Here is a 23,569-nt window from a genome sequence, read left to right on the forward strand (position 1 = left end):
AAAATACAAGTGCCTTTATTTGTAATATGCCTGGTCTGTTGAATGTTTGTGTTTTCTACTCATAAGGGGTCTCATAACCACTCAGAAGGCCTGAAGCTTTAAACCTGCCCTGAAGAAAGTCTTGTCTCCCCATTCCTGCCTTGGCTTATTGAGGGAGTGACTTCTGCCAACCCCTGCATGACAAGGACCCCTCCCACCTTCCTTAAGAAGTATCATGGGCCTCAAAGGACAAAGGAGGAGACTGAGAAGGCGCCCAGCACCTCTCGGGAGGCGTGGCTTTGCTGAACACCTGTCCACAGGTGTGCTGCTCAGCTCTAGTGCTCTCCTTGGCCTACCTGGGGCCAGGACAGCCCCGCAGACCAGGACTCATCATTCTGCCCCTCTCTGCAGCCTAAGGTCTAAGACACGTCGCTCACCTGGGCTCTCACCTGAAGCCTGTCTCATGGATTAATGGGCACTTTCTTGTCTGTTAATTAACTGATGTTTTGTTCCCCATTTGGTTACTGATGTTCACATCTCTTCATATTCAGGCAGAATTCTAAAGTAGAGGGCAGAGTGGTGGGATTTATTTTTATTTCTAATTTCAAAGACTACTAGAACTACTTCCCAAATGATCCTTGCAAGTTGTGTTTCCTACTATTAAAAAGCCAGAAAAAAAAAAAAAAACCCAAAACCCAAATCAAAAGCCTGCTCTTCTTTGAAGTTACCAAACATTATCTGTGCGAATGTGAAAACCATTTTGTTTGGCTAATTATCAATCTGTCTCAACAACAAAAAAATGGAGGAAGACCAGAAATCCTTTTAAATGCTTCTTTTATTTCATTGGTTGTATATTGGGTGAGTGAACTGAATATTACAACCAAAACATAGAATTGATACAAATTAGACTCCTGTTTACACTGTAAGGTAATGAATGAGGGAATTCTTTAAGTGTTACGGAGAGGTTTAGTAGAAATGTTACCAGTGATATGGCTCAAAGAATATTTAGGTGAAGTGCTGTTACATCCTGAAAACAAAGAGTGAAATGTGGTTCCCATACAAGTGACGAGTTCATCTCTTAACTACAGTATTTGTTGAGTTGCTATCTTCATGTCTTGGTATTGGTGATTTTGTTTTTGTAATTAAACAAAGCATTTAAGATTTATTCATCATAGTCAGACTTCTGAATATAAACAAACTTTTGGCAAATAATATTTATACAGAAAAATAGTTTTAGATCCTCTCAAATCCCAGAATTATTCTATAAAATTACATTATAAATAAATAAAAAGCAAAATCTGTTGTACATATATTTGTACATCTATGCATTTGCCTCGCCTCCTCCTTATTGTAAATGGCATATTTATGACTCTTTGCATATTATAATCACAATTCTGGAAAAGTGGATATCATAGTAAAAATACAGTCTTCTATATTTGCTTAGGGATATAGGTGATATTTTTGATGTTCCATTGTTAAAGGGCTGGAAATAGATGTGTGCTAATAATTTTGAAAATCAAAACCATGAAACAAAAGAAAAAAAAGAAAGACAATGTAACAACAATTAGTCTACTACAAAAATATTTCGGTGATTCCCATAATTTATGTTTTAGTAATGTATACTACGTTTTCAATGAGTTTAAGTGAATTAACAAAGAAAAAAAGAAAAAAGAAAATAAGTTTGAATGTTTTAGGCAAGTTGTAGCATAACTACATTGTTATAGTTGAGAAAATTACAAATATCACTAATACATAAAGATGAAACTACCAAAGAAATACAAGTTAGATACAATACTTTTCCACAAGTTAAAACAAATGCAACAATACAAGCACTATGTAAGATTACACTTAGAATGTAATTTTTTTTGATAGGGTTATCAAATCTACGATATAAGATAAATAGTCATTAGACTCTGATCAATATTAATTAAAATGGCAGATTTCTTTTTTTCTCAAACAAAAATGATATGGTTGGTGCATCTAGTTTTCAGAACAGGCGGTGATGCCAAAATTTAAAATATTTTACATTCAATCTCAAAAGTCAAAATACTTCAATCACTAATATGTTCACAAAGAAAATGGATGTTTTAAACAGTTACACGTAATAGTCATTTATAACAGCTGTTTTGTTTTTTAAACAATAATTTAAAAACTATGTAGGTACTGTATAGGCTATGTGCAACATATAAAATGTGAAATATGAAATATTTGGTACGATAGTGCTTAAAATAAACTTTAAAACAAACTTTCTGAACAAAATTTAATTGTATCGCTATTACCTTGAAGATCAACCAAGTATTTAAAAAAGTAAACAACATTAAAATATGTTTCATCCATATATAGTATATATATGTATGTGTATATATAATATGTATGTACTTGTATTAAAGTTTTTTATACTTTTGAGACATAAAATATGCTTTAAGGTGAAAGAATTAAAAGAACTTATTTTTTTTTCCATGCTGTAGTCAGTTACAACCCTTTAATCCAACTTTTGAAATGCAAAACAGTAATGGATTTTTTAAAAAGTGAAACTATCTACTTGCTGTTTACGTAGTAATTTAGATTAAAGTCACAGTCAAATTTTCAGTGACTAAACTCAAACTTACTTAAATTAGAATATTATACAGATCTCCCCACCTACAGCTTCCTTGTTTGTCTAGGTTTTTAGTTTAGAAGAGTTATTCGGTAACAGGCAACCGGACGGTGAGTTGCAAAGACTGATCCCTTCGGTTAGACTGTTGGCATGGGCCTCTCATGCTTGTCAAGCTGGATGAAGTCTGGCAAAATCTAGGCACTTCTACAAAGTCTCTCTTATAAAACAACTTTAAAAATATACTTGTAAAATAATACCTTCAAGACTTTGTTTGGTTAGGTATGAAACTCACACCGTACAAAGTTTCTTTTTCAATCTATTAATGTTATTCTAGAATCACATGATTCAATGCGGCGTCTCCAGGCAAACCAAATACCACGCTTCGATGTGTCCCCAGAACTTGTGCTTGAATTTCCATTCAAATTTTAGACCTGCAGGACAGGTCACGGTTTTACTTCACTTCTCATCTCTGCTGCAGCATTCGTGTTGTCAAGAAGTGAAACACAGCTCTGATCCAGTGGGTAAAATGAAATGACAGTAATTGAAGTTAGAATTGAACCTGCCCCTGGAATAGGTTTTTTTTCTTTCTTTCTTTTTCTTTTTTTTTTTTAACTAATGCTAATTGTTTATTGCTAACTTTGAAATATTCTGAGTCGAAATGAATAAATTGGTTGGACTTTCTGCATCAGCTATAGTTATGGAGAGAAGACAATATTCCTAGGACAGAAACTATGTTTAGAAACCCTTTAAAAGTAAACTTTATCCTTTATGTCCTTTAACATCACAGCTGGTCTCAGGTAGTTAACTATCTTAGGTTGGAATATACTAAGCATACCATATTTAATACTCATATATGATATAGCAGCACTAGCTTCTTAGAGTTGTGGTCTGTCCAGAAGAACTAAATCTTTATTTAGCATGCAGTTTGTGGCAATTCTATTGAGGAGGGAACAGGATAGTATGTACAGTAACAATGTTTAGTTATTCTCAATGCAGATTCTTGGCATTCCATTCCGTTCCTGCTGATTATTTCAGAATTATCTGTTAAAGAAAAAGACAAATGTGATTCAGACCTCCTCCTTGAGAGAAGAGAGCTAGTTTAAGTCTTACTCATTGAAAACAGACATTTAAAAATAGGAATTTTCTGCCATTTCTCATAATTCTGATGCAATTATAATTTTGCATAATCCCCACCCTTCATGCTGAAAATATTTAGACTTAAGCACTGATACTGTGCAGCCACTGTCAAGAAAGGTGATTCAAATGCACAGCATTTTCTGTAAAACTGACTGCATACATGTTGGCATGCAGTGTGTTTAGATCCTAATTTCCTTTTTTAGTTTTGTCTTTGTATCTCCTAATTATATATTCAATTATCATTCAATTAATATTCGTTAATGTGATCAGGAAGTCTAATCAATGAATTAGTTTGTACACAAAATGTTATCTGTAAAGATTAAGTATAAATATTTAAAAATGTGTAATAAATTAAGTAATATCTATTAACTTGCATTTATCACTCAAACATATATTCCCATTAAAAGTAATTTTATTCCCAAGATACAATCACAACAAGTTTCAAGTTCAGGAGCTGTTTAAATGCCCCATATTAAAGAAACAAGAGATAACATTCAAATAAAGCAATTAGAACAGTCAATAATTCCTAAAGCACAGATGCAAACCATGGTTCTTGGAGTTTGATCTAAGTCCATTTCTAACTCTATAACTTCGCAAAGGACAGGGAGCTTGTCCTGTGTGACCCACTCAACTAAGTGTCAAGCTTAAAAGCCAGGCTTTTGACACATTTTAATAAAAATATTTATTTTTTTGTACAATGCTTTGACCAAACTTTGTGCAATTGATAAACAAAATGTTTATTTATTAAAAAGCCAAGAGTCTCTGTTTATGACCTAACCAGTAAAAATTCTTCATGGTCAAGGTCAGTCACTGTTCCTACACACTGGATCCAATCCCCAATAAAAGCCTTATTTCTATACTTTCTTACCCCATTATGTTAGAATTTATAACACGGATTTTTTCACTTTAAGTGGGTATTTCTGCAGTTAATATAAACAGTTTTAGTGCATACATTTAAATAATTTCTCCCATGAAATAAGTATCAGATTTATTTTATGAGACTATAAGATATGTATAGAACTGATAAAAATAGAGGAAGAATTTGTGTATGTTAAATACTTATACTAAATGAAAACTTAAAACTTTGGATAAGACCATTTTTTTGTTTTTCAAAAAGTTCTAGGAATTTAAAATTGTGAAAAAATATCTCACGTACTCATACATGAATAAAAATAATATGATTTATATGTAAATATTATCATAATATCTTTGAATAGTCATTGCCTATAGCCAATATTCAAATTCTTCAGATGGTTATAACTTCATTTTTAGATTTAGATATTTGAGTATTAGATAGGAATTAGTCTATTTTATCCCTTAGCTTCCATCCTGTCTGTAAGGTTTCCAAATAAGAACGTGCCCTAGGACATGAGATCATGTCCTGTTTTTTTCTCTTTCATTTTACTTTAGCAAAGTCTCTCTAAAATATTCATGGAAAACAAATGTTCAGTTTCTTACATTAAAATAGAATAATATATGTTTTAGAATGTATTCACATCCTTGCTTATTAACTGAAATGAAAATGCCATATAGAATGGAAATTCCTAACCACCTGGAAAGAAAAAGTATCTAACAGAGAGCCCAGGAATGGGCAAATCTATAATTATAGAAGATGTGTCAAACCACCCAGGTCTAACTGAACCAGAAGGCAACCTTGAAACTGGGCTCACCCAGACTGCTGTTCCCCTCTGCCCCAGCCTATACACGATCCATTATGTGGATAAAGACACATAAATTAAGTGTCTTTATCAGGCACTACTGACCTCTAAGCTGTGCTTCCTGGCATCTTGGCCAGAAAACTCTGACCATAGCCTGGTCTAAGTCTTGGGCTAGTTTGAGGACCGTATGTGTGGTATTAAAAAATGAATTATGCCCCTAGCAGCTGTGAGTTTCAAGAAGCTTAAGAGATTTGATCTTGGAAGGAAGGAAAGCTTTGAGTGTTTCATTTTTTTGGTGGTAGCCTTTTTCTAAAAAAATACCATTGGATTATTAAATTTCTTTTCTGAGAAATATAGCTTGGTACAGTTGGGGTGAAATACATTCAGGAATCCAGATGAGGGCCAGTTGCCAGCTGAGAGCCTCTTATGAACTCCTGAATGTCTGATCACTGCTTCTGATATTAGAAGGCGCATGACATTAGAGGTCTCAGGACCCACAGGGAGGGGAGGACAGTCTCCACCAGGAAGAGACCTCTGGTGGGAAGCGGAGGGCCAAGTAGGAAGGGTGTGGAGGAGCTGTTTTGAGGGCAAGAGGCCTCTTCTGTCTAGTTTTTCATATGGCTTTTCCTTAGATTGTATTTAAAATTCACACCAAAAAACCCGTTAATTTAAAAATAGGATCAATAGGGAATTTTGTGTGTTTTTTCTGCTGTCTCTCCTTGGAGCGTCTTCACACCAATTCTATACGAACATATAAACTATGTTCGATACATGAAAACTTGAGCCTCCATTGTCATTTCAATAGCCAAGAGGACTGAAAGCTTCTGGAGGTGCCTGAGTATTTCAATATATCTAGGTACAAAGCATATATTCCTAAAAGAGCAGGCCTTTATGTGGTCCTGGGAACATTGGTTCTGAATCCCATATTGACAAGCCCTAATCCTAATCCATTAAAAAAAAAAAAAAGGTTAATTAAACCACAGTTCTTGAAAGTGACCTGCACAGACCGGCTGTCAGTGGCGTCCTTCCTGCCCTGCACTTGTCAAACCCGAGGCTGATACCCAAAGTTCCTTCCTCAACCTCCAGGCACCAAGGCTCAGACTTTTTTTGGAAAAGGCAGTCGCAAACTCCCCTGGGGTCTGCCAACATTTGTGTAAGTCAGAGAAATAGCTACCATGCTGGGTCTCCTAAAAGTCCCCTCCCTGAAGCATCCTTGTTGTCTTGGTTTTCATTTTAACAGGTACTCCCCTGATTTTCCAGGAGGTCCTGAGAAACTCCTATCAGAGTCTGAAGAGTTAGGTCACTGTTCGGCAGACACAGGAGAGGCAGCATGAGCGTGTTAGCTGGCTTGGTGATGCACCACCTTCTTGTGCAAACCAGCACGAGCTTAGACATGTTAGCTCACCCTGCTCCCTGGCATGGGAGTCCCCTCCAGGGTAGAGTGACAGTCTGCAGTGGGACCAGGAGAAGCAGTAATTCCAAGGAGCAGGTCTTATCCCTGATGGTGCCAGAGGAGATGCTCAGAACCCGCTGGGAGTTTGGGAACCAGGGAGAGGTGAGACCAAGGGGTGGGGTCTGGAGTGGACAGAGCCTGGAATGCTGGATGGGAGGCAGGAGTGACTAGTCTACAGGAACCAGATGCATAGAAGTTGCTGATGGACTTGTGAGCTGCTGGACGTCCCTAACCCCACCAGGTCTTCCTCGTCTGGGTGGTCAACCACATCCTACCCTAGGCCTCCTCTGGACAGATGCTGCAAACATGTCTGCTTATGTAATTGGAGCCCCTACCCTATCAGAGTCCCACTGCTCCAGCTTCCAAGGATCCCTGGCAAGCTACATGATAGGAAAAAGGAATCAAATCAGATGGTAAAAGCGTCTGCCTACAATGCGGGAGACCTGGGTTCGATCCCTGGGTCGGGAAGATCCCTGGAGAAAGAAATAACAACCTTCTTGGTACTTGCCTTTCCAGGTACTATTTCCAAGTACTCTTGCCTGGAGAATCCCATGGACGGAGGAGCCTGATAGGCTACAGTCCATGGGGTCGCAAAGAGTCGGACAAGACTGAGCGACTTCACTTCATATTGAACAAATCTCTCCATCTCTCTGACAGACTAGACCCTCAAATAAGTATTATTTTCTATAACAGAATCATGATGAAGAAGGGGATTAGATTATTAAAATAAGATTTTAGCTAATCTTTCATGGTCAAAGTCTTGAACTGAAAGTATTATTTTCAATTTCTTTTTTCCACTAAAAGGAGGACACACAAGAATGAGAATAGCTGATGTTCACAAAATCAGTGATTCTATTTTTTAATACAAAGACACATGATCTCAAATCATGACTGCATTCCTAAATCTTCAGTGGAACCCCTAGTTGTAACAAGACTGTCTGCAAGGCAAAGCTATCAGTTGGCTGCAGCAATGAGCATCTCCTCTGGTCAGATTTAAGAACATCATGATTTGGCTTAATCCACATCCTTAAATTATTCCTATATGAGCCCAGTACACAATTAGTCTCATTTTTATTTATTGAGGACAAAATATGAATGGATCCAAAGAACATCAGATGGGTTGTTTTCCCACCAAATGTGTTATGAGGAGCCATTTAATAACTCTGCATCCCCAGTGAAGTGCCTACCATTGACTTGTAGTGTAATGGCTCCTCCGTCCATTGGATTCTCCAAGCAAGAATACTGGAGTGGGTTGCCATTCCCTTCTCCAGGAGATTCTCCGGACCCAGGGATTGAACCCAGGCCTCCTGCACTGCAGGTGGGTTCTTTACCATCTGAGCCATCTGGGAAGCCCCAGTGTAACGGCAATCAAGCTCATTGCAAAGAGGACTGGGTTGGGCACTGCCTGAAGACTCAGCCTACGGGGGCCAGGCAGGAAGTGTGCATAAGTGGGCAGGTCAGGTGGGAAGTGTAGCAGATGGAAGGGCGCCTGCCTAGAAGGAATGGAGCGGCAGCTACTCAGCTCCAGCCAACTGTCACTTGCAGAAACCTGAACTCTAGATGGCCTGACCTTTCCATTTGCCAGAAGCAGCTAGAAATTCAGCCACTGGTCCACACTAGAAAACAACTCTGTGTGGGTTAGCTGTATCTTTGGGCTGAATTCAGCTATGAGCTGCCAGTCTGTGTTTTCCTTGAGCCTTCCTTACTTTCTTTTAATAATTTTTGGCCCCACGGGGTCTTCGTTGCTGCATGTGGGCTTTCTCTAGCTTGGGTGAGTGGGGGCTACTTTCTGATTGTGGTACTTGGGCTTCTTATCGCAGCAGCTTCTCTTGTTGAGGAGCACAGGCTCTAGGGCAGGAGGGCTTAGTTGCCCCGAGGCATGTGGGATCCTCCCGGACCAGGGATCGAACCTGTGTCCCCTGCATCGGAAGGCAGATTCCCAACCACTGGGCCACGAGGAAAGCCTGAGCCTTCCTTTTTCGCAAGAGATATCTGCTAATCCTGGATTGCTAGCTTCCTGAGCTGGACAGCAGCCAAGGCTGCAGGCAACATGCAGGGAGGTGGCAGTGGTGATGGTCAGCGGGATCCAGACAGCAGGTCTGACAGGGAGTTAATCTTGCAACTTTCAGACAGTTTTCTTTCACCCAAAGGAGCTGGGTAATTGACCAACTGGCACCCTCTACCTAAGAAGAAATGACTGCCTCTCCCTTGACTGATTCACCAGACATCAAGTATACACGTTGCCTCTTCTTTCCCAAGATGATGCTGGATTCAGACTGAGTCCCTCTTGGGCCCCTACCTTTGGTGTGCGCTTGAAAAAGAGCTGACCAGAGTGAGAAATGCACTCAGTGGAAAGCAAAACAGTCTGTGCAGAGGCTGAAACACTGACCCTGAATGCAGGGCCAGCACGATTGCAACAGCTGAACCAACTAGCACTTACGCAAGAGGGTTCAACATATACTCTCCTCAGTGCTTCCGAGGCGTCCAGTATTAATACATTCTGAGTTTTCTACCTTGTGGTTGATCTCCAGGAAATGTACATATAAATAATTTTGGAAATGTACATATAAATAATTTTGGAAACTGTAGGCTTCCAGAAGACTTCTAGACGTGTTCACACTTCTTATGTAAATGAGTTCATGGCAGACATTCAGAGATGTCAGATGAGTTATCCTTTAAAATGTTAGCTCAATATTAAGTTCAGTAATAACTTACTGAGCTCTTACTGCTTGGCTTAAATGATAGGAATAAACATTTCAGTGAAAAGACCAACTGTTTCAAGGGACCCAAACCATGAGAAACAATTAGAAAAGAGGACTAATGAATGTTTTAATTAAACATTCAATATGATCTTTGTAATGTTGAGTCTGGAGAGGCAGATAACATATACCTTATCGAATATTTGTGTGGCCTTACTGAAATCTAAAGGGATCCCAATGGATCTGGATACCACAAGCATAAGAGCTCAAGTGGACACTCCTAACCAGGGGTGTTGCACAAACTAGGTCCACAATCAGGTTTCATAAGGTCAGGGTCAGGGGCTCATTCCTCTCCAGATTCCTAGTGGGGCTGGCTGCAAAGCATGTACTTCTTAACTCCCAGTTGCATAGATGGCTGAACAAATAAGAATTTACCGAGGACATAATGCCACAATGTTGGCATCGACGGAAGACCAACAGACCCCTCACTAGTGATAGGTAACAATGGATGTAGGAAAAGAACCCCTTGGACAATCTATACCTCTTACTCTTTCAGAGAAGCTAAGAATTTAAGAATGTCCAAGAAAAGGAAACATCCATCCCCATCCACTCAAGCTGTGTTCTCTCTAGATAAAAGGACAGATATTCCAAGCTGGGGCAGAATCACTCAGAGGACGGAAATACAGCAGCTAAACAAAAATGCCTCCTGAGGACAAAATTCTAGACCTGGGAGAGTTCTTAGAAGTCTTTTCCAGGCATGGCATTGTTTAGTGGCTAAGTTGTGTCTGACTCTTTAGTGACCCCATGGACGGCAGCCCACCAGCCTCCTCTGTCCATTGAATTTCCTGGCAAGAATACTGGAGTGGGCTGCCATGTCCTTCTCCAGGCGATCTTCCTGACCCAAGGACTGAACCCACGTCTCTGGCCTTGGCAGCCAGATTCTTTACCATTGAGCCACCAGGGAAGCCCTTTCCCATGGTTACAAGGCCCTGCTTTCCTCAGAAAGTAATTAAAGAAAGGGATGTTTCACTGTCTCCTTAAACAAAACTTATTATTAAGCTAAAGACAGAAAACTGAATGGAATTTCCTAAAAATCTTGCCAAGCTAAGGAGGCCTGCCTGTTGTTCACCATCCAGTATCTTTGTCTTTATTCTCGGTTTTGCTGTTCGGTCACTCCTGCTCCTCCTTGCTGCTCTGCCCGGGCCTCCCCCACCGCAGGCCCTGCACTGTCTAATATGCTCTCCAGCTTCCCCCTAGCCCTCCACACGTCTTCTTCATGGCATTCTCCACTGCCTGAAATTTCCCTGGTTTTGTCTGAGAGGTGAAACTTTTGTGTTTTGGTTGAAGCAAACTGTACAAAAGCAGACAGACATCTGTACATTTTTGGTGGCCAAAGAACTCTGTATCTAATCGTAGAGTGGGTTATGATGGATGACCGAACTATGAATTACTGAAGCCAAAAGCAAATGCCTTTGGTCTCTTGATGGGCCTATGTCATCAGAGTAATTCTCATGATACATGTTCGTGAATGAACACTTTCAAGAATGCTGACCTATTTCATGACTATTTGTAAACTTTAAGTGTATACAATGTTCAAAGAGAATGAGTGGTATATGAAAAGACACTTTGAAAACCTGACAAGTTCATTATTTGAGGGGAATGTTGTCCTGGGTTGGTGGGGGACAGTGTTTCCTGCGATACTGTCTTCCAAATAGATCTTTATTTATACAGAAAAGGCATAGACTGGGCTTGTGGGAGAAAACTCTCAAACATGACAACCAGTTTCACTCTTGAGACGAGCAACCTGAGGTTGGTTGAAAGCCCCACAATATTTAGCAGAACTTAAAGAACAGTTTAGTCAGGATTCTTGCTTTGTCCTCTGTCATTAATATAAAGTTTACATCACAAACTCTAATTCCTCTCTTTTCAACGACGTATCATTTTGTTGATGACTCACGACTGTCTGGTATTTTCTACTCTATGATATTTGAACAAAAAGATTTTTCAGCTATACTTTCTAACAATCATTTAAAATATTACTATTTGAGTTTCTCCATAAAAGGTAGTAACACTGGCCTTATGAAGACGACTGACCAGGGTCCACACTGACAACTGGTATTATCTAGATACAGTACATATATGGAAATTCTTGACTTGAGTAAGATTCTACTCCTTGCATGAGTCCATGTTGCCTGGAAAAACCCAGGCTCTTGTAATTCAGTGATGACTGAAATACAGGATCCCCTCCTCCACCCCAGACCCAGCTGAGGGAATTCTGAGGACCACTTCTGTCGCTTTCATGGGGGGATGGGAATCTACACCTCAGATCATCTGGAAATCCATATGTTACCCAAAGGTGACTTTTTTCTCCAGAGTGATATATAGGAGTAAGAAGGGGAAAGCGCCCGAGAGGAGGCTTTTTACTCCATGCGCTTCCCCTGATGCTACAGAAGTGCTGAAAAGAAGATCACATCCAAGAATGGTCTGTGCTCGTTCAGGAAGAGAGGGGCTGTAAGACCGTGTCTGCCAGAGAAGGTCAAAATAAAACAAAATGCTAGACTGGAAGGGCCACACGAAAGCCAGGAAAAAAGTAATCATCAAACCAAATATAGCACCCAGGTCAAATAAAGAGGGTGCTCTGAATGCTTCTGGGGCCTCCCAGGACCAGGTTCCAGCTTTCATCTTCCTATTGGTCTCCTGGAAATCTTGGCTCCATGTGGTATATCCCATTCCTACTCCAGACGCCTTCCCCAGTGAACATTCCAATCACCCAACAGTTGAACCATGGATTATGGTTCTCCTATCCTCAGCTGGTGAAGGTGAAGGATTTTACTATCACACACTGTCTGGAAGTTTTGGCTAAGCATATGCTTTTGGCATCTTTCCTGAATCCTGAAGACGTGGAAACATCCATAACATGGTATTTGGCCTCTTCCATGCTGTTAGCACAGTATTATCCTTGAGAAATGTCATGAGTGAGATAAACTACTGTCAGCCAGCCTGGAGACTTAACCATCGAGTCCTTCCCTGTCTCTACAGGAAAATTACTTGAGTTCCAAACCAGGTGGCAAAAGAAATTCTGAACAAACATTTTAAAGATTAAGGGCTGTCTGCATATTAAGGAAGGCTAAATTCCTCTACTATATCAAGAAATAATATATAGTAGTTATGTTGCACTTTTAAAAAATATTCTAAAATATTATAGAAAATATTATGAGATAAATTTACTATAAAATATTTATGATATAAAATATTTTTCTAAGAATATTATATTTAGAATATGTGCTTTGAGATGTGGAGGAAACAAGGCTATCTGAGATTAGTCAGGCTGCCCACATCTGAGGCTATTTCAGTGAAGGTGACCTCTGGACATGAAGGTAGAATCCAAGAAAACTTTTTTTATATCTTTAAAAACCAGTTTATGCAGCAACTGAAAAGAAATTTCAAAAGCATTCATTTAAACCTGTTCTTTTCAATATGGGGTTTTGCTCCCAGTAATACACCAAAGAATCGGGCCAAGAAAAATCACAAACAAGATCCCATTGGATTCAACATCGAATCCCCAGTCCTGCTCAATGCCCTGCTTTTGTATCCACTACATTATGTTGGACTTAGAATCCTGGGCACATTTTGGCCGAAGTATTCATCTTAAGAGTGTAGCAGAATGTATAATTCAGCCTGCTAAGAACTGGCTTTTAAGACATGAAAGGCAGAAAAAGAAACCAAACGCTGGGATTCAGTAAAAAAGAAGGCTGAGACGAATGTTAGGTCCAGGACACAGTCTGTCTTCGTCTACTGTAATCATCTCACACATTTCTTGAACTGGTCGGATGACACCGCCATCCAACAAAATTTCCAGAAAAATCAGCCTCGTTTCGCTTTCTTCCTTTTTAGTTCTTGGCCTGTGTGTTTGAGTATGTGTGTCAGAGAGAGAGAGAGAGAGAGAGAGAGAGAGGAACAAAACCACCCAATGGGTGTAAAACAATGATGCAAAGGAAAAGTCAAAGAGGGTCCAGGAGTGGAAATTGAGGAGGCTTGTTTGTGCCATCAACCAGCTCTGTGGCCCTTCTGGGCCTGTTTCTCACTCTGCTTATACCACAGTGGCACCTCTGAAGCGTGGTGTGAGGTTAACCAGGTGGCCATCTGTCCTCTCTAATAACTCCTCAGATAGTGTCCCAAATATCCTCGTATAAACGATGGCAAAATGGAAGCCAAAGAAAGAAAAGGTAGCAAGCCAGCAAGTTACATTCGCTCTCATTTTTTTACTACTAACCATCTTCCCTCAAAGCTCAGTGGTTAGGCCCATCCTTTCAGCATCTCTACTTTTGGGGATGATTCTTATGATATGATAATTACTTCGATCGTCACTGTGTACTTAACAGTGCTAAAAGCCATGAGAACAGAGACTTGTTTATTGCTATGTTCCCAGAGTTCTGAATTTCACACGACACAGACTGGGCTCTTTATAAACATCTGTTGAGGAAAACATGAGGATGCGTGGCACTGAGTTAACAGTGGGCTCTGTTACAGCCTCAGAGCAGACCCAGCTTCTAACATGGGTGGTTCACTGAGGAAGAGCCGAGTGCATTTGCACTCAGTTACCTGTTTCATGGAAACAGAACTCTTACAGGAAAACTCAGCAACGAGAACGAAGTTTTCATATGCAAAGAGTAAGGATTTAATAAAACAAAAACCTAAGTATAATTAGGTATCTCTCTTTCCAATCCTAATTCTTTCTTCTTTGGAGAAATGTCTATTCAGATCCTTTGTCCAATTAAAAATACTATGGTAAAACAGGCAGAGTGTAAAATGTGCCGTTTTAACCATTTTAAAGTATATAGTTCAGTGGCATTAAGTACACTCACACTATTGAGCATCTCACCACCATCTATCTCCAGAACTTCCCATCACTCCAAACTGAAACTCGGTACCCATCAAACACTAACTCCCCGTTCCCCTTTCTTGCCAATACTTAACCCCTTCTTCCTTCCTTCCCTCCCACCTTTCTTTTTATTCTCCCCATTTTGGGTTTCAAAAATGAAATTTGAATCATCATAAATTCCTTGGCTCACTTTGAAATTTAGCTCTATGACTTTTACCTACAACTAAATTAACCTCTGGGCTTCCTTGGTGGCTCAGTGGTAAAGCATCTGCCTGCCAATGCAGGTTCGACCCCTGAGTCAGGAACACTCCCTGGAGGAAACGACAACCCACCCCAGTATTCCCGCGTGGGAAATCCCATGACAGAGCGGCCTGGCGGGCTACAGTCCATGGGGTTGGGAAGAGTCGGACACGGCTTAGTGACTAAACAACAAACAACAACAAATTAACCTCGAGTCACTCCTTCAATAGTTGCCCCTCCAGGCTGCCCAAAACCCATTCTTAGGTTTTTTTAATCTGAGATTTATGCGAAGGTAAGGCTTCGTGGAAACAGTGGAGAAAAGAAGTATCTCTCTTTTAAAATTATTGCTGTTTAAAAAAAAGATGTTTGTTTAATCTGAGATTTATGCGAAGGTAAGGCTTCGTGGAAACAGTGGAGAAAAGCAGTATCTCTCTTTTAAAATTATTGCTGTTTAAAAAAAAGAGAGAGAAAGCCTTGGATGAAAGGACTCCTCCTGGTTGACTCTTTTTACAGAAGTTTCTTGCCAGTTCACCACATTGAGAACAGTGAGTTGTCTTCATTCATCTGCTTGCTAAGTTGTGTTTACTGGACTGAAATTTGAATTTCCTTGTCGATCTCATCAACTCACATTTTCAAACCATATCTTGAACTGAGATTTAAAAGGCTTGCTTCTACGGGAACTTTCCTCTTAAACGGTTAAAACTTTGTAAACCGATAGTTAAACTAAGCATAGATAGTGCATGCTCGGTTGTGCCTGGCTGTTTGCGACACTATGGACTGTAGCCCGTCAGGCTCCTCTGTCCACGGGATTTCCCAGGCAAGAATACTGGAGTGGGCTGCCATTTCCTCCTCCAGGGGATCTTCCTGACTCAGGGATTGAACCCGCGTCTCCTGCATTGGCAGGTGGATTCTTTAGTTAGCAGTTTTTAAGGAAACCATGTAAAGAACTTCATCCCAATTCTACATCGACCATAAGCTCTCATCTAAAGCAAATAAAATGCAGACACAAGAGAACAGGATATGGAGGTTGGCTAACCTGAGTTCTCAAATTGTTCAGCCATTTTCAACCTGCTTGAATGTTAAGCAAATTATTCTTTTAAGTTTTCTCCCCTCTGAGAAACGGATAAGACACTTCACAGAGCTCTATTGAGTATTAAAGTAAATAATGTATATAAAGTGTCTGATTCGTAACACTGGTTGTTGATACACCTTGGCTTTCTTCCGTTGTCTATTTAAGATTCATAATCCTAAATAAAATTTGGTTTCAGCTTCTATTTAAATAGGCCTTCAAATAATAATTTTGTGCATTTAAACATTACATGGTCTGTATGACACTCCATACGTGTTGATAATAAACTTGATTTTGATGAGATTAAGGTTTTCTAAATGTCAAATACACTTCCCTTATTGTGTATGTATATCTCGACTTGTCACTGACAACTAAATAGAGGCTGAATTTCTTTGTTGTTCATGGAAGTCTTGACTGTCATTCATATTAATCATTTTTCAAACTAAAATATTTTATTATAAAAGCATCAATATCCAGTGCATACAATGATCAGTGTCTACTGCAACAGAAAGTTACATCCCATGACAGGCACTCTTTAAACTCTCTAAATTTAAATCCAGTTCAAACCCCGTTCCTGGACCTGACAGGTGTATGACCATGGGTAAGTGCTTCCACATATTTTATTCTCAGCACGCCTCATCTCTGTAATGGGAATCAAGCGTTGTCCCTAACAGAAATCGCTGTGAGCCTCGTGTAATTAACAAGTGCTTGGTGGTAGCCAGCACATAATGCTCTGTTATCATTTGGTAATATTTGACCTATTGTAGTTTCTTAATAATAAATAATGCAGCCACTCAGTCGCGTCTGACTCTTTGTGACCCCGTGGACTGTCACAGCCCGCCAGGCCCCTCTGTCCATGGGATTCTCCAGGCAAGAAGACTGGAGTGGATTGCCACTTTCTTCTCCAGGGGATCTTCCCGACCCAGGGATCGGGCCCAGGGATTGAGCCCAGGTCTCCGGCATTGCAGGCAGACTCTTTACCCTCTGAGCCATCAGGTCGTTTCTTAGGCTAAGCCAAAAAGCCTGAATATAACCCTTTAGACAAGGTAGAGCATGTACTTACATTTCTTAGATTACTGTGCTCAGAACAGACTACTCTTTATGGACAATTCTCCACACCCAGTCTTGTCTAATAAACATCATTCTTCAACTTTTAAACCTTCACCTGTTCTGATACAGGTCCCCATACATAGTAGTAAAAATAAGAGAACTCAGATTATGAACTTGTGTGAAATAAAAAAAGAAAGCAATTCTTAAACACAGTTTTCCAAGGCAAAGGAGTACAATGGAGTATTCTTCTCATTCTTCACAAACTACTTGGACTACCCTATTTTAACTTCTTTCCTTGTTCAAGAACAACCTTCACATTACAGGGGTCAGAGAAGAGCAAAGAAAAGAAAAGAAGATGAACAATTGGAACTGACTCAAGCAATTCCTTTCCTCTCGAATCTTCATAATTAAAGTGGTTCTCTGGTCCTTTCAAATATTTTGGGATAACAATGACAAATACTGAAAGAACGACTAATGGAAAAGTTATGAAATTACTACTGGAGATGATATTTGGAGAAATAGAAGGAATCGACTTTAATGTTTTTAATTCCTCCAAAACCTTTCTAAATTTTAAGGAGGAAGCAAATCTATTGATTGTTCAAAAAAAGGTACAGGTAGCATATTTATGCTGGATTGTGGTTTGAGGGACAGAGAGAGGACTAAGTCCGGGGTTCTCAGTTTGCAATCCCTTATGTAACCTTGAATGAGTCACTTCACCATTCCGGGTCCTTTTCCTCATTTTAAAATGGAAGCTTAGGAGCTTACGGAAGGTTGTATATCTGGTTTTGCCACTTAAGAGATGATCCTGAATACGCTTTTCAGCTTCTCAAAACTGCAGTTTCTTTATCTATATACTGGGGATAAGAATACTCCCTTCCAGAGCCATTTGGGGGTTTTAATGAGAATACTTCATACAAAAGCTTAGCACAATGGAGATGCCTGGGTCATCTCTGCGCTGTCTGCATGCTCTGTAGTACTTGGGGGCCCTTTTGTGTGTGCTTAGTCCCTCAGTTGTGTCCAATCCTTTGCGACCCCATGGACTAGAGCCTGCTAGGCCCCTCTGTGCGAGGAATTTTTCAGGCAAGAACACCAGAGTGAGTTGCCATTTCCTTCTCCAGGGATCTTCCTGACGCAGGTATCGAACTCGTCTCCTGTGTCTACTGCATTGCAGGCAGATTCTTTTTACCCACTGAGCCATCAGGGAAACCCACTGGGGGCCCTTTAATGATCATTTAAAGCACGTTCTCAGGAAGACAGTGTGGTGAATGGGAAAAAATACTACCCTAAGCAGGACAGGGACAATCGAGTTCCAGTCATGGTTCTCTTATTATTTATGGGACTTGGATAAGCCACCTTGCTGAACTGGGGACTTGCTCCAAATTACAATGTAACTTGCACCATCATTCCCTTTTTCTGTTATTGTAGAAGGATGGCCTGGTTGTGGTCAGTTTGCTCACAGGACTTAAAGCCTTTCGTAGCTTCGATGAAGTTGATGCAGATCTTAGGTCAGATCTGCAATGCCTGAGGTGACAGTGACTTTGGGAAAATGGGTGACATTTTACAATGTTCAGCTTAATGATGCTGCTTCCAGAAATGTATTGCATCAAATAGTGAAGAGCCTCTGTGCTTGATTACAGGAAGCTCATTGACACAAACTCTGAGCAAGGGGAGGGTGATGATAATAATATAACTTCATCACCTAGAGTTAAAACAGACCAAAAGTTCCAGCATGTTATACACAACGCTGAGGCATGATGGAGACTAAATGTTAGATGAGCTATAGTTTCTCATAAACCAATGTCAGAAAATACCAGTTAGCACATTTGTTCTTTATGGTACAAATCAACCCTGGAGGAGGGCATGGCAACCCACTCCAGTATTCTTGCCTGGAGAATCCCACGGACAGAGGAGCCTGGCGGGCTACAGTCCCTGGGGTCGCAAAGAGTTGGGCACAACTGTGCAACCAACACTTCTACACTAATACAAATAAAAGTGAGCAAGTGTCAACAGGAACCACTCTTTTTATGTAAGTCTTGGGGAGAGATGCCTTTTAGAAGGCTGATGTGGCAGGGACCAGAAAGCTGGTGAATCCACAGATACTCAGAAGCTGGAAAGAGCCACTGGCAGAAGAAAGGATCGAAATGTCTCCCTGAATTTTCCTGACTTTCTTAGTTACGGCCTGTCCTCCTTCCTGGGCTTCCCAGTGGTGTAGTGGTAAAGAATCCACCTGTGATGCAGGAGAGCAGGAGACCTGGGCTCGATCCCTGGGTCGGGAAGATCCCAGGAGGAGGGCATGGCAACCCACTCCAGTCTTCTTGCCTGGAGAATCCCCTGGACAGAGGAGCCTGGTGGGCTCCAGTCCGCAGGGTTGCGAAGAGTGGGACACAGCTGGGCACTGAGCGCATGTACTCCTTCGTATCCACAGGCTCTGTGCCCACAGATTCAACCAACCACAAGTAGAAAATATTTGGAAAAAAAATCAGAAAGTTCCAAAAGGCAAAACTTGAATTTGTTGTGCACTGGCATCTACTTACATAGCATTTATGATGCATTAGGTAATGCATAGATGATTTAATGTCTAAGACAGGATGTGCATAGGTTATGTGCAAATGCACCATTTTATGAGACTTGGGCAGCCGTGGATTTTGGTATCATTTGGGGTCCTGGAACCAATGCCCCGCAGATACAGAGGGATGACTGTATTCAGCCTCCCCCACACATGAGAAAAGGATCTTTCTCTCCATCCCAGTTCATCACTTTATCAATGAAGCAGCTTTCTCACCAGTTAACCTGTACTCAGTTTACCCCAGCTCACACCTTCCCACTCACGTCCAGTAGATGGGGGTTTGCAAAGCCCCCCTTTAGCGTCTTGCTGCTCTGCTCTCGGCCTGCCATTCAAGGCCCTCAGTCCCCTAACCCCTCCTCATTGCTCCACAGGATTTTCCAGTCCTGCCCATGTGTTACTGCTCCACCCCCTCATTCACTGCATGCAGTGCATGAGCCATCCCATCCCCCGCTTTAGACCTGACACAGTAAGAACTGCTCTGTCTGCATCTATCGTGGGGTAAAGACTGAGACTGCTTCTGAAACTCCAGGCTTGGGGAAGAAAACAGCATGAGGGGAAGCACTGACCTCGGGGTTAGAGAGTCTTGAGGGCAAAGGGAGGCCCTTCTGATTATAGAGTCACAGCAAAATCTGAGCCTTGATGTCTTCCCATGCTAAAGAGGAAGAACAGAACCCATCTGATAGGGCTAACTATAAGGACACACGCAAAGCATGATGCCGGTGCGTTTATAACGCTAGCCCTCCTTGCCCCTCCCCCACTCCCTGCTCTCCCCCTTACGTTTCACTCTGGCAGGGACAGCTCACCTGCTCCTTATCTAATTCTGACACATCCTTCAAGACCCCCTCCCCACTTTAGGAGTAAAGTTCTGCCATGCAGCTTATTGTTTTCAATCTGAGGACTTGATGATCTCCCTCTATGACACTGTCTGACTGCTTCGCATCTGACTGGGCAGTAAACTCCTAGGTGCCATCAGCACTGTGCCACACTGTGTCTCCAGCGTGTTCAGCAGACTCAGACAGGTTTGACCTTGGGAGCCACTGCCTCCAGCGATGTGCCCAGAGGGAACGTAGGAGGGTCTAAGAGGCCGCACCTAATGCCAGTTTGTCCCTGACTCATGGAGGCGAGATACCCAGGAAGGGTAGTGGCACTCAGGCTGGCTCTGTATCGGGAGACTGAAAGCATCTCTCCTCTCCATCCACCAACACAGCAAGGCTGACGACTTCCCCAGACATGCAGGTAGAAGTGTGGGCAGGCAGGCAGCAGCGGCAGAACTTGGGAAGAGAAATACCTATAAATCAAAAACTGACTCTGTCCATAGCAACCTGTATTACAGATGAGACCCCATTCATCTTTCAACCCTTGGCAATGGATCCAAATTCCTGCACTGCACCTCCCCTCTCTTTCCTTACACAGCTACAGCTGGAAGGAAACACACCTCTAGGATGAACTGTATATTTATCTCAAAAGAGAAAACCTACAGTTAGAAAAATGAGCATACTTTTAGGATGGTCAACAAAAGCCGAAGTACTACTGGGAATATGACTTTTCAATCTGAAAAGATTCCCCCCCACCCAATTCCATCAAAATGCAAAAGAGGATGGGATTTGAGGTAGAATAAAAGCAGGACGATCCACCATGCAGCCAAGTTCCACATAAGAACCCTTGACATTTTTCTCTTCAGCTGCACGAAATTGGAACTGATATGATGTCTTTAGGTGCTATATACAAAAGAATCCTGCCCAAGTTTCTCACCATGAGGTGTAAATTATTCATGAAAAATGAAAATGTACTAGATCACAACACTTATATAACTTAGCCTTTCCTTGGAGAATCTGCAAATACATATATTAATTAAATCTCATGGTAGTTTTGCAAATCGGCTGCTTCTGAGGCAGGAAAATAAAAGGTCTTTTTTCCTTCTTCTTCTTATTTTCTGACTTCTTACACAGAATCTGCCTCTATATGGCTCTCATAGACCCAGTTCCTCCTAAGACATACGGAGCAGCCCTCCCACCTCTCCTTCCCTGCACCTCAAGCATTTTTTTTTTTTTTTTTGACCAGACTGGCTGCCATCTCTGGGGTGGCACAAAGTCGGACACGACTGACGTGACTTAGCTGCAGCAGCAAGTTTGGAGAGCTTTCCAGGTGGTGTTAGTGTAAAGAATCTGCCTGCCAATGCAGGGTTCGATCCCTGGGTCGGAAAGTTCCCCTGGAGAAGGGAATGGCAACCTACTCCAGAATTCTTGCCTGGAGAATCCCATGACAGAGGAGCCTGATGGGCTACAGTCCATGGGGTGGCAATGAGTCTGTCACAACTGGGCAACTTGGCACGCACACACAGCAAGTCTGGATTCCAGTGCACCAGCCACACTGCAGCATAGAATTCAGACTCTAATGATCAAGCAGCTTTAACTAGTGGCGTTAAATGAACGCAAAAATGCCATTCTTATTGTTTTGCTCTTTGACTTTAAAAGATATACAGCAATCAGTCTCCCTCTCTCTCCTCCTCTCTCCCCCTACCCTGTTGTCTACACACGCACACACGCACACACAAGCGCACACATACACACACACACGCAGTCACTCCCTCTCTCTGCAAAGTATCTGATATGGCAATTCTCCTTCGTTTGAGGCATCCCAATCCATTACTGAAACTGAGCCCTCCTCCATAGTTAGAACATCAGCACAAAGTTAGAGAAGCTGCGACACACACCTTTAGCGGCACCGTGATGCTGAGAAGGGTGTCGCGGCCCCAGCATTAATTCCCAAGGGCTGGATCTAGATAGTTGCTGTCCAGGCCTTTTGGGGGCGCAACATACTCGGGGCCCAGGGGCTTTCTGTCGTCTGTTCCTGGGACCCAGCAAACTGTGAGAAAGGAGTGAGTCACAGTTGGATCATCCGGACAGGGAGGCTAGTGACTCTGCTGTGGTTCAGGGGAAGGAGCTGATGGGGGTCTGCTTCACCCACACTGGGGCCTTGCAGAACCCAGATTTTCCTTGCGAAAAAAACACAGGCTCCAAATAGGTCAAGTGGGGAACAGTGGGGAATGTTTGATGCCTCCTACATTTGTCTGAATATAGTCCTAACAGATGGCTTTGAATAATAGATGTTTTATAAAACTTTCTGAGACGAGAGATTTAAGTAAAACATGACCTGACCTTTCTAGATTTCTTAGTTAGGATAGGGTGATTTACTATAACTCTGTATATAGATATTCAAGACTCTGTACACAAATAGCTTTGAAGTTGTGTTCACATTTATATGTGAGAAGTAAGTAAACTCTGATGCTCTTAAACTTTTCTCATCTCTCTTTAGTACTTTGTAACAAGCCTGATAAAGCATAATATATGTATCTGGTTGCATGTAATTATTTTGTCTGGTAAGATATGATTGAAATTGATGATTATATATACTAAACATTACCAGACATGTTTGCAAAATGGGGATTTTCTGACATATGAGATATCCTAACAAATGAAGGGCTAGGAATATATGTATTATTTTATTATTTTTAATTGGAGTATAATTGCTTTACAATATTATACTAGTTTCTGCTGTAGGAATGCATAATATGTTATTAACTAATTTTCAACAAACTCTTCCTAAGGCCAGTTTCCAGCTGAATGGATTTAATCTTTGGAGGAGAATTCAAAAGATGTGACGAGACCTCAAGGTCCTAATTTTAAATGCCAACCAGCACTTTTTGGAGATTTGATTAGTATTATTAACATCTTGCCAGAAATATAATTTGATTTCACCAGCTTTAAAAGCAGTGCATGGGGTGCTCCATTAAAATATTCCTAATATCCAATATGTAAGAATTTGTCTTCCTAGCATGGACCCATGACCAAGAATGAATTAGATGTATCATTTCGCTACATGTCTGTACAGCTCTAACTGTGGACATACAGACAACACGTATTCACTCCAGATCTGAAGGGACACTTTCTTTTGAATAAAGACCCGGGAGGGCTCACTCAGGTCAGGGTTGGGGAGCCACAGGTTAGGAGCCAGCACCCTGGAGGCATTTGACCAGGGAGTCCACCCAACTGGTATCCCTTAATTCAGGTCCTACAGAAGATCAACTTCCTGCAGGCAACCTTTCATGTTGGCCCCAATCTCTTTTTCTGCTGTGTGACATTTACTTGACCAGGTTTTGCCATAGCATGAGATCGTTCTTACATTTCTCTTTGGGCAACTCTTTGTGACCCTGTGGACTGTAGCCCACCAGGCTCCCCTG

General features: G+C 41.3%; 1 protein-coding gene across 5 annotated transcripts in view; it reads right to left on the bottom strand.

Annotated features, from left to right (window-relative positions):
• Positions 1 to 796: 796 nt before the first annotated feature.
• The window catches only part of MBNL2 (muscleblind like splicing regulator 2), a 161,734-nt gene continuing 138,961 nt past the window's right edge, over positions 797 to 23,569 (bottom strand). For all 5 annotated transcript variants that reach the window (XM_070380808.1, XM_070380810.1, XM_070380806.1 and 2 more), the window contains one exon: positions 797 to 3,616. In XM_070380808.1, coding sequence (XP_070236909.1) covers positions 3,602 to 3,616 — 15 coding nt within the window. In that variant the 3' untranslated portion in view covers positions 797 to 3,601. The remainder of the gene's footprint in view (positions 3,617 to 23,569) is intronic.

Source organism: Bos mutus, chromosome 12 (genome assembly GCF_027580195.1).
Source record: "Bos mutus isolate GX-2022 chromosome 12, NWIPB_WYAK_1.1, whole genome shotgun sequence".
Lineage (NCBI taxonomy): Eukaryota > Metazoa > Chordata > Mammalia > Artiodactyla > Bovidae > Bos > Bos mutus.